Source organism: Cololabis saira, chromosome 4, assembly GCF_033807715.1.
Source record: "Cololabis saira isolate AMF1-May2022 chromosome 4, fColSai1.1, whole genome shotgun sequence".
Classification (NCBI taxonomy): Eukaryota; Metazoa; Chordata; class Actinopteri; order Beloniformes; family Belonidae; genus Cololabis; species Cololabis saira.
The window spans coordinates 30,180,254-30,192,704 of NC_084590.1; the positions used below are offsets into that span (position 1 = coordinate 30,180,254).

Sequence of the window (12,451 nt, forward strand, 5' to 3'; positions counted from 1 at the left end):
TCTGGCTGCAGCATGAGCTGGCTCGTTAAAAGCTTAGTCGGGAGAAAATTGATCTTTGATATCTTGGGCCTGAAGCCAAAGGATGATTGGCTATAACTTTAATTTTCATAAATGTGACCGCACCTTAACATTTGTAAATATGAACCCAAATAACTTTTAAATGTGTCTCTTTGTCTCTTTGCCTGCAGCCAAACCTTGAAAAGTAATAACGTCTGAAATAAAGGTCAGTAGAAGGAACATTTTTGGGAGTCTTTCATCATGTTTCTTGGCTCAGTGAGACTCCAGAATCTGATCGGCCAGCCAGTTTTTCACCAGTGTTAGTTTTTCTTTCAAGCCCTGTCACCACTATAAAAGGTCAGGATTTTTACATGTGGGTGATAGATAAACCAAAAAAGCTTGCTGGTCCCTGCTTATAACAATCTGACGATCTAGAGAGTGGGAAAATGCCCTGTACCTTTAAACCAAACTATAGTCTTTTTTTTTCTCCTCGCACTCTTTTGAGTGCTGAAAACTCATTAAAAAAATGTCTTTAAATAAAACTAAAAAAGACAATATCGGAACAATAATGACATTTCTAGACATTCAATGTTCCTAAAGCAGATTTAAACTTGGGCTTTCTGGTCAACAAAACACTGAGATTTACTTTTTCAGAGATAAGCAATTTTCTAAATCACTGTGGTTCTTAAAAGTAGATAACTGAAAGCAGGTTTGTTACAGGAAATCTAACAAGAAACAGGATGCAACGTCATTTAATATCTTTTCTGCAAAACATTTTTTTCATAGTGTTATTTTCAGCAGAGCGTAGCAGTATTATATATACACAATTTCGCTGCCAAAACTTAATCTCCTCAGGTTTTCTAGTGGTTCAATGTCAAGCGCCTCAATCGCAATTTATGATGGATGAAAAAGCTCATGTGTGAATAATGGAAAGAACAAAAGTTACAATGTAATTTAAACATTATGTTCTTTCTTTCTTTATTTCCCTTTGTCAAACAATATATCAGATTTACAGAATGTTGAACATTTATCTCTTCATCACATGCAGTCCTCCTGATTACTCTCCTCACCCACATGACAAATGTGCAGCATGCAGCTGTGCTGGATGTATGATCACCTCAATGTGTTGAGGTAATGACTAAGATCTATCAGCTTATTGTGTCCCATCCTTCACAGGAGATGTTGAGAGCACCATCTGCCAAAACCAACGTCACAGACTTCCCCTTTATAAAATCAACAATCTAAATCCAGATAAAACCATTTGTTTATTTCATTTCCATATCAGGATTCTTTTTTCTTTTACTGACACAAAGACAAAGGCATGCTGCTTTGCAAGTAGTATGGTACACTTTGGATTTATTGTACAGCGGACGACGTCATGGACTCACAAACACAAATGTATTGACTGGAGAGAAAGTAAACTTCATTCTTCAACAACAAACCAAAAGTGGCTGCCGCTGGAGAAGTCTCTGGAGAGCAGGAGCACAAGATTACGATCCAATTACCCGGCCTTGAAAAGCATATATTATTGAGAGTGCGCCTGTACGCTGTGTAGGTTATGAAGGAGAAAATGTAACAGCAGGTGGTTCTGAGAGATTTTCTTGTTGTCTGTGCACGAAGGATTAAATAAGAGCTGTTAGTAATTCTGCTACATATGGCTAGACGCAACTTGAACATGACAATCTACGGTTGTAGGCATAATCATGGCATTGGGTTCACATACATACATAAATACATATATGTATATATATATTTATATATATATACATACAAAATACAACTTTATCACATACATCTTGTGCTTCATATTAGATTATTATTATTTACTTTTTCTCTGTTGGAACCAGTTAGAGCACAGTCATCTGTTGGTATCGTCACACGCTCTCTGCAGCACAGTCGCAATCTCTCTTGCATCCCATTGCTGACCAACACGTACAGCACAGGGTCTACTACACAGTTCAGACTCGACAGTGCGAGCGTGCATGAGAAGAAAAAGTGCATTCTTTGTTCAAATATACAGTAACTTCCTCCTGGGTCCGTGTTTGTGTTGTTGAAGAAGACTATTGATCGTATGAGCAGCAGAATGTGATACGGAGCAAAGCAAACTGAGAAGATACCAATCACCCCAAAGGAGAGCAAACGGACCTTCCTCTTAGCCCGGGCACTGAGGCCAGGGCTTTTGCCCACTTTGGCCAGCACCCTCCAATAGCTCACCGCCAACACCAGCAGGGGAACCAGAAAGCCAATGACCACTCTGACGAGGTTGAACACGGCCACGTTCCACTCCATGGGGTAAGTCTCGTAACAACGGTCGCTTTTGTTCTTGTCGTCATGGGCGTCTTTGAGATTGTCATAGTACAGAACAATGACGTGCAACACCGTCACTACAGCGTAAACGACAACACACTGGATCCAGGCGTAGGAAGATGAACGGTGGGCCTTGAAGTGCAGTGGGTAACTGACAACCAGGCAGCGGTCCACAGAGATACAGCAGAGAAGGTAGATGCTAATATACATGTTCGTGTAGTAGAAGAAGCCAGCTACACTGCAGGACTCAACGCCCAACTTCCAGTGGTGGTCCTGTCGGTAATAGTTCATCCAAAGGGGCATGGTGAAAATGAAAAGCATGTCAGACACAGACAGGCTGAGCAGGAAAATCCCCAAAACATTTTGCTGCCGTACTTGTTGCAGAATGGGGCAAAAAGTCACCACGTTAAAAATCAAACCAAAGATAAATGCCAGAATGTAGACAGACATAAGGAAGTCACTGATGCTGCTATCTTCAATTTTGACACATGGTGGATCAGTCGCATTCATTGTCTCTTAAGTTTTCTCCAACTTTTCTTGTTTGAAATTCACCTGCAAAAAGGGGGATAAAAATAAGCATACAGTCATTTTTTTGTGTACCACAGTCAGTAAAAATGAACATATAACATATTTGTTGCCAAGATATTTTGTGAGCCTCATCCTGTTGTGGTTTTGAACACTAGAGAAAAAAAAAACCTTGCGTAACTATCCAGTGCATAGTAATCAGATTTATCACTGATTACTTAAAGGCCACAATAATGAAAGGATGTGTCTCTAGTTGTTGTCACAAAAAAACAGCAAACCAAGCACATTAACATATTGTCAGGGTTCTGTTTTGGGTCCACTTTTGTTTTTATTACATGTTACCCCATTGGGTAAGAAAATCCAGGAGTTTCCTGATGTTTCATACTGTACCATTTATTTGCAGACGATATCCAGCTGCACTGCTCTTTTAAGGCCTCTGAGATTCAGAAGTTGAACTCCTTGATGGAGTGCCTTGTGCAGATAAAACCGTTGCTTGGAGTAAATTCTCTGCAGCTGAATTCAGATAAAACTGAAGTGCTGGTGATGTCCTTCCAGCTATCAGCTAGTTTCTAGGAGATTTGAGTGTCTCTTTTAAGTCCAGCCTTAGAAATCTTGGTGTTGTCTTTGACAAAGACATGTCATTAGAACGCCACTCCAAGCAGCTGATGAGGAACTGTTTTTACCAGTTAAGGAATATTTCCAAACTAAGAACAGTTGTTTCCAAAAAATGATCTTGAGCTCATTATTCGCGCTTTTGTGTCATCTCATTAGGACTATTGTAACAGTTTGTTTTTTTGCCTAAACAAGAAGGAACTGTCTCTTCTTCTGTCTTGTCTTGGGGGCTCACATCACCCCAATTTTAATTTTACTTTTATTGTAGTGTTTTATTTGTGTTATTATTGATGTTGTTCTATTTTTTGTGAAGCACCTTGTGAACTTTCTGTTGTCTGTGAAAGGTGCTATATAAATGTACTATTTACTATTAACCTCACCTTCATTTTTTGCAATTATGACTTTCTATTAGTGAAATCTGATATTGCATAAAAAAAACATTCTAAACCTACATTATTGTGTAAATTATCATGAAAAGATTCACATCGTGCAAACCTCATCTGGGAAAGCTGATATTTGCATTTTCTAACACAAGTTAGTTTAAAATATACGGAGTGACTATTTGCACCAGGGTACAAATAGCAAGCCCCCACCAGCTGAGCTATTCACACCCTGTTGACATATGAAAACAAATGCGTTGCCTATGCGCATGTGCACCAACGTGTCTGCAACAGAACAAACAATAGAGCCAGGCAAACGTCTGCTCTCACACTTTTGTATGAACAATTTTTGTTCTTATTTCATTGTAAGATATTTTGAAGAGATTAAATGAAGTTTATCAAAAGTGGTGTGAATACCTGTCAATCACTGTTGAGCTGATGGTTTTTTTTGTTTTTCTACGAATTATTTAAAAAAAAACATTTTCTAATACTACATGGGTGCAATAGCATACATTGATATTGGTAGCAGGGTGTAAATAGCATAAGCATCAGTAATTGCACCTGGGTCTAAATAGCCTAAGCTCAAAATATATCAGTCCAAAAATAAGCACTCAGTCACTCAGATTCAGCCACTAATTTAAATATATCCTCACAGAAATGGGCTGACAGTTTAATGCACTCACTAGCTGTTATTTAATGTGCCAGCCACCAGAAAGACGGATGCAGGCGTTGACTGTTGCTTGGAGAATAAGTTATGTGAACTTTAAGCATGATACAAACTGATCGCTTTATTCCTTACTGGTTTACTTTGTGGATACATCATTAGACCTGGCCCATCACAGAGCTGTTAGTGTGATGACCTCCTGCTTGGTTGACATATTTTACATATTTCCAAGCTGATGTCCAGGGCTGAATGTTCCTTCAATGAAAAGCCAACCGTGACTGCTTGGAAAGCTCAGTCATCAAGACAGGGGAAGTAAGTCATTACTCTATTTTTAGTAAATTACTTCAACAACAGATAAACATTTTCATGTGAAAAAAGAGGTTTTTCAAGGTTTCAGGACAGGATATAAAAATATTAGCCTGAATATCTGCCGAATCTCTGCTCCTGAATTATTTGTTTCCTGCTCATGTTTGGCTCCATAATGCTCCTGTGGCTCCGGTGTGTTTACAGGGTGAGATGGCTTCTAACGCAATTAACGTCAGCAAAACTCAATAATGGAGAGACCATCTAGAGTCAGACCCTCTTTAGCGACAGATAATGTGGGGCTGCATGTGTGTGTGTGTGTGTGTGTGTGTGTGTGTGTGTGTGTGCGTGCGTGCGTGCGTGCGTGCGTGCGTGCGTGCGTGCGTGCGTGCGTGCGTGCGTGCGTGCGTGCGTGCGTGTGTATGTTTGGCATGAACTTGATTTAATGGATAATTCCTGGAACTTTCCAAGGAAATGTACGCTGAGAGACAAGAGAGATGGCAGAATTGGAGGTTTCTTTTTAAACAGATGTGATACCTTTCTTATAATTCCTCAGAGACGTTGTACTCATCAGTCTGGATACTATGACTAACCTCCCAATGGCATTCCCCTCTTTCTAATTATGGTAGTGTTTGTAACGATGGTTTTGTTCATGTTTTGTCAACCGCCAGTTTAGCCAACTGTCTTTTTTCTCCTTTCATGCATATTTAACACAGGAATTAGTTGTTTTTTTTGTTTTGTGTGTATATTTAAACCTCAGGTTATTTGCCAATTTTAATAGTTGTTTTTTTTTTTTTTTTTGTCGTAGCAGAGTAACAGGCTTTACTCCGTTGATCTAAGCTTCAGTGTATTTATTTCATCCTGTTAGGGTCAACTATGTGTTTGTTCATAGTGTAAGCTGAAGTAAGCCTGGTTCATATTAAAGGTCTTGTCACCCGTTTAGGCTTCTAAGAGAGCACAACTTCAGCTATTTCTTTAAAAACATTCAGGAATATACTGGAGCCTAAATTTCGAAAAGGAGTATATTTATTTTGTCTTTTACAGCTTGCCTCCCTCAAGCTACAGCACTGTTTTGAAGGTATCGTAATCCGACTGAGTGTTGCTTTAACCTTAAACATGCTGTAACCTAACAAGGGAGAAAAGCTTAAAATAGAAAACAACTTCATTTGTTGTGCAAAGAATCACCGCCGTTTACTTGAAAACAACAAAGTTGGCAAATAACCTGAAGTTTAAATATACCGTAGACCTTGTCTGACAAACACTAAAAAAGATAACCTCACATTTTTTATCTTTACTTTCTGGGGCTTTTTAAAAAGTCTTATAAACTCCAGTGTTTATTAACTGTATATTATATTTAGAACTTCAGTGTTTCTCACCTGATGTTTCTGGTCAGAGGTGTGTCTTGTTTGTCAAAGAAAGACGTCCAGTGAGAAAAGATTTCCAGGCACATTCCACAGCAGCTTCGGGTTCAGTCCAGGCAGGTCAGAATCCACGTTTCATGGATCCTTAACAATCCAACATGGTCCTCACAAAAGATCACTCAGATAGATCATTGCCGACTGTTAGAATAACTGCAGACTGCAAAACTTCTTTCTCTCCGCTCTGCCAATAATTTTACTCCGCTTCAGATGACTTCCTGTCAACAGCCTCAGCTAAAATGCAGGAAAGAAGCACGCGGAGGAGATGAGACAAACTACAGACATGCACAGGAGGAGGAGGGAGACTAGGTTTGACACGTGCTCCACAGAAAGTATCGATGAGTGGGAGTTAATGTCCTACCGAAATGGAACATTTATGATGTCTATAAAGTGAAACCTCTGAGGGACAAAACTTATACAAGACCCATGTTTCAGGGAAAAACCTAATCAGGACTTCCTCCTTTCACTTCACATTAATTTTTCCATTGTTTGATCTGCATGGAAGTAAAAGTGTACCGTTACAACTTTGTATTTTACTCACTTCTCCTCTGCTGTCTAAACCAGCTCGAAACAGTTAGGCTTATAGCTGTCAGCATGACAAAATACAGGAAAACCAAAGCACCTCTGTCAAGCTGTAAAATGAAAATGTGGTTGAAAGTGTGGTTTATGAGCACCGGGCTCCGCACCAGGTGTTATGGACCTTGGACTTTCTGATAGATACAAAAAACATTCTGAGTCAGTATGGTTTCCAAGCCCCCTTTTTTATGTTTATGACAAAAGTGCACAAAGAAAACACCCACTTAATCTGTTAATGTGCTACGTAAACGATGACGTCAGCTGTATGTGTATTTTCCTGTGAGCAAGAATACATACCTGAGGTCAGATACAGAGATAGCAGAGAAAAGAAAAGAAAATGATTAAATGGGGAAAATTTTTTCTCAGAATCTTTGTACAAAAATGAATAACGTACAACTCATCTTGTGTCCTTTGAAACCTATTGTTATCACCTTGTTCCATTTAGTTTCTGTTTCTATTTGTACTTAAAACTGACATGGACACTTTGAACTGGAAAATGATTTGCTTTATCTGATGCAGACTACTTGACCATTTTAACTTCAGCTAAACCTAAAAAAAAGTCTGACAAACAAACTGCAGCCCCAACAGAAAGTGGAGCATTTAGCAAGGCATGTACATAATCATACAAACATACAATTTAGACCACAGTGTGCTGCACGCCTCTTCCAGTGGAAGATGTTGCATTTGTTATACTGTGTATGCAGCTCATGTTTTTGTGTGTAGTTTGTTTCAAAGCCTTAAAAACGTAAGTTACGGATGTAACTATGGTTCTGTGAATTCCTGGATGACTGCCAGTGGCAGTAAACAGAGTGGATATGTCTCCTCGCGCTCCGCGCAGGTCGAGATTTAATAACAACAGTGTCACGTGAGTGACGTGTAGGCTACCTGTGCGTCTATAAATACCGCCCGGTAGACTACATCCGGCCTCCCAGAATCTTCTCGCAGGAAGTTCGGAGTGACCGGTGTGACTGGCAGTCATCCAGGAATTCACAGAACCATAGTTACATCCGTAACTTACGTTCTGTTTCATTCCTTCCAGACTGCCAGTGGCAGTAAACAGAGTGGATGACTCATACCAGCACTGTCACGAGGAACAACACCCACCTAGTGGTCAGCCGTAGAAGCCAAAGGCAGAACGGCCGAAGCCAGCGTGGACCCAGAGGCCACGTTAAGGCGATAGAACCTGGAGAAGGTGCACTGCACCGTCCAGGATGCCGCTGCACAGATCTCAGACAACGGTACCCCTCTCATTGCCGCCCAGGAAGTGGCCACACCCCTGGTGGAATGACAGACAACGCCTGAAGGGGCAGGTCTACCTGCCACGTCATAAGCCTGTTTGATTGCTTCAACAATCCAGTGGGAGAGACGTTGCTTCGACAGGGCACGGCCCTTGTGCGCCCCCCTGTAGCACACAAACAATTGCTCAGAGCGTCGAAAGCTCTGTGTTGCCTGAAGGTAGAGCCGCAACGCCCGGACTGGGCACAGCAAATTAGCCCGCTCCTCCAGCCGGGACTCAAACGGGGGAGGATGGTATGCTGCCAACTCTATGGCCTGATTGGCATGGTCAGGGGGTAACACCTTTGGCAGGAAAGCGACATTTGGCCACAGGGTCACTCCTGAGCTGTCTGCCTTCCACCGAAGGCACGTAGGACTGACTGAAAGGGCGTGGAGCTCGCTCACACGCTTGGCAGACGTAACAGCCAACAGAAAGGCGGTCTTCCATGACGTCGTCCTCAAGGACCCCCCTGCCATAGGCTCAAAGGGGGCCTCGCCCAAGGCCTGCAGGACCAGCGGCAGGTCCCATGCTGCTGCACGCTGCACTCTGGGGGGGCGCAGTCTCCTGGCACCCCGCAGAAACTGTGCCACCCAGTAATGCGCACCAACTGGTCTACCATCGATGTGGCCATGGTGGACAGAAATAGCCGCTACGTGCACCTTCAAGGTCGAGGCCGCCCGGCCCGCCTCAAACAGATACTGCAGGTACCGCAGTACAATTTGTAACGGACAGGAGATCGGGTCAAAACCCCCGTCCCTGCACCAGGAGGAGAAAGCGGCCCAGCAATGCGAATACACCCTTCTTGTGGAAGGAGCTCTAGCATTCTGCAAGGTCTCACATACCGAGGGCTCAAGGTGCGTCAAGAATGACCCTTCCCTCTCAACGGCCAGGCCCAGAGTTGAAGGAGGCTCGGAGAGGGATGCCATACCTCCCCGCCCAGCTGGGACAGGAGGTCCGACCGTACTGGGAGCTGCCAAGGCTCCCCGTCCAACAGGCTGAGGAGCGTGGAGAACCAAATCCTCGAGGGCCACTTGGGCGCCACCAGGAGGACCCTGTGACCCGATAATCTCACCCTGTGAAGCGTGGGCATCACCAGGAGGACCCTGTGACCCGATAATCTCACCCTGTGAAGCGTGGGCATCACCAGGGGAATCGGAGGGAACGCATAAAGGAGGCCTCTCGGCCAAGTGTTGGCGAGAGCGTCCATCCCGAGCAGGGCACTGGTCTCTGCCAAGGAGAACCACAGTGGACAATGAGTCGTACACTCCGAGGCGAACAGATCCACACGGGCTTCCCCGTATCGATCCCAAATCATTCGCACCACCTGGGGGTGCAACCGCCAGTCCCCTGGGGGCAGCTGCCGGCGTGAGAGGGAATCCGCCACCACGTTGGCTCTGCCAGGGAGGTGCATTGCCCTCAAGGAGGCCAATTGAGGATGAGCCCACATCCACAACCTCCGGGCCTCGTTCAGGGAGTCCAGCGACCTGGTTCCCCCCTGGTGGTTGACATGAAACACTGTCGAAGTGTTGTCTATCCGGACGAGGACATGCTTGCCCCTGAGAAAGGGCAAGAAGTGCCTCAGCGCCAAGTAGACAGTCCGGAGTTCTAGGACATTGATGTGCCGTCCCCGCCACAGAGGGCCCCAAACCCCCTGGACTGACCTCTTCTGCCATACCGCACACCAACCCTGAGGTGAGGCATCTGTTGTCACCACCTCTCGCCTCGAAGGGACTGAGCCGAGAGGAACACCGTGCAATAGAAAGGTGCTGTCCCGCCACCGGTGGAGATGAATAAGGCACTGGTGGGTAACCTTGACCTTGACCCACCTGTGAAGGCGAGGGTCCATCTGGAGGCTGTTGAACCACATCTGCAGGGGGCGCAGGTGCAGCAGCCCCAGAGGTGTCACAGCTGAGGCCGCCGACAGCATCCCCAGCAGTCGGAGCCATGCGTGGACGGGCAACCTCATCCCGAGGCGGAAGGACCGTAGCAGGTCCTGAATCCGCTGTGCCCGCTCTGCAGTAAGGCGTGCCTGCATTGACACGGAATCGAGGGACAGGCCGATGAAGGTGGTCTGCTGCGTAGGACGCAACAAGCTCTTCTCCCAATTTACCGACATGCCCAGAGCCTCGATATGTGTGAGGACCCTGGATGTCATCAGCTCCGCCTCCTGGAGCGAGGGGGCGCATATAAGCCAGTCGTCCAGATATGGGAGAATCTTTACTCCCGACAGGCATAGCGATGTCAAGGCCGCCCTCATGCATCTGGTGAAGATGCGAGGAGCCAGGGACAGGCCGAAAGGCAGGACGGTGAACTGGTAGGCGTGGCCTTGAAAGGCAAAACTGAGAAACCGTCTGTGATCTGGGTGTATTGGGACGTGAAAGTAGGCGTCCTTGAGGTCTATGGAGGTGAACCACTCCCCTGGAGTGACAGATTGAAGGACGTCGCGTGTACGCAGCATCCGAAATGGGAGGACCTTCAGGTACTGGTTCAGACCCCGAAGGTCCAGCACAGGCCGAAGAGAAGTGTCTTTCTTCGGAATGAGGAAGTATGTTGAGTAAAACCCACTGCTCTGTGTATGTGGGTGAACTCTTGTGATGGCCTTTTTGTCCAAGAGTTTGGCTATCTCCTGTGACAAACACAGGGCCCTCCCGCGGTCTCTGACCGAGGTTTCCCTGACCCCGGAGGGTGGTGGGGGCCGGCGGCGGAACTGCAACCTGTAGCCCTGGGACAGTGTTCTCAAAACCCATACATCTGGAGAATGGGCTGCCCAACAGGCCAGGTGCTGATGTGAAAACCTGCCCACCGCCGGCCCGAGGCCCTCATAGAGTGCCTCGAGGATTATTTGGGGGTTTGGGGGGACGCTGGTGTTGCCCCTGCACCCGCTGAGACCGGCGAGGTGGAGGGTGTGCGCCCCTGGGCTGACGCCCACCACCCCCAGCAACCCGGCTGTGCTGCCAGGGCTGCGGAGGGGGGCTCGGGGGATGTGAGCGGCGCAGGTCTTGTGCGCCCCGTCTCCTGGAGTGCTGAGCTGGGGGTCCCATGCTCGCACTCCGACGACCCCAGGCCTCTGATGCCTGACCCGACTGCTTCCTGCGCTCCAACGCCTGTTCTGCCTCTGGCCCAAACAACTGGCCTGGCACTACCGGAAGCTTCCGTAGCGTCTGCCTGCAATCATCAGACATGGGTGCCTGCGCCAGCCACACCTGACGCCGCGTCACCACCAGGGTGGACATCAGGCGGCCAAGCTCTCTGGTCATCAGCCCGAAGGCTTGGAGCGCAGCGTCGTTAGTGTCACCCAACTCCCCGCCCTCATGCTCCGACTGCAACATCTGGGACTGGGCGAGGAGGAGCACGGAGAGGGAGTTCCCAATGCGAGCCATGCGGCCTGCCGCATCATAAGCCGTCGAGAGAAGGCTATCCGTTACCCGGCACTGAGGCCTAGGACAGCGGGCCTTATCTTTGAGCGCCTCATCTGGTGAAATGACCAGTGAGGCGATACACGGGTCCACGGGAGGCATGTGAACCAGGCCATGTTGCTCCGCCTGGCGCATGGAGGCCAAAGTCCTCGCATCCTTGCCATGGTAGGCAAACGCCTTTGGATCTGCCCAGCAGCGCCGCAGCTCCTGCAAAAAAGCAGGCGAGGGCGGGACATCAAAGGGCGGGGCTACAGGAGTCCGGCGAAAGAATGGGTTGCTCGCCGGTTGGGCAGCGGGCGCATCATCCAGCCCGACCTTAGCCAGGGCCGCACGTAGTGTTGCCTGCAAAGGGCAGGGGCCCTCTCCCAGCTCAGTGCTCCCAGAGCTCCTGAGGGATGTCTCCGAGCCAGCCTCTGCCTGTATGCTAGCTGGGTCAACCACCAGACACGGCAGCTCAGGGGAGGGATACTCGCCAGAGCTAAATACACTGTCACGGCCTTGAAACATGGAGTTTGAAGCCCTGGTAGACATAGCATCGTCTCCACAATCTGACTCCCAGGGGACCGCCAGAGGTGGGGAGGGCAGAGCCCGCTCCCTCACTAAGGCCTTAAGCTGCTCCAGTTCAGCCCGTAAATCCTCCATTTCACTGCGTGAGGGAGCATCCTTCGCCTTCTTCTGCGTAGGGCCACTGCGCTCGTCATGGGGCCCCGCTCTGCGCTTGTCCCGGTGCTTTTTGCGGGAACCTGCACTGACATGAGCGGGCCCAGAGGGTGGGAGGTCGCTCCTAAAGAGGAGGCCTTCCACCTGACGCAGCCGGTCCTCTCTCACCGAGAGCGGCAAAATGCTGCAGTTGATGCAGGGGTCGGAGAGGGCCTCCCTCAGGTGCCCCACCCCCAGACACTGGGGGCACAATTCATGGCCATCCTCTACCAACAGTAGAGTGCCACATGATGTACAAGCCATCATCGCTTCCTCCA

The 12,451-nt window shown here is 47.3% G+C and overlaps 1 protein-coding gene across 1 annotated transcript; it reads right to left on the reverse strand.

Moving 5' to 3' along the window:
- Nucleotides 1-1,227: 1,227 nt before the first annotated feature.
- On the reverse strand, nucleotides 1,228-6,428 carry gpr184 (G protein-coupled receptor 184). The gene is made up of 2 exons (XM_061720342.1): nucleotides 6,165-6,428; nucleotides 1,228-2,856 (listed from the first exon to the last, which is right to left on the reverse strand). The coding sequence occupies exon 2, from the start codon at nucleotides 2,812-2,814 to the stop codon at nucleotides 1,801-1,803; it is 1,014 nt and encodes a 337-aa protein (XP_061576326.1). The 5' UTR covers nucleotides 2,815-2,856; nucleotides 6,165-6,428; the 3' UTR covers nucleotides 1,228-1,800.
- Nucleotides 6,429-12,451: the final 6,023 nt, after the last annotated feature.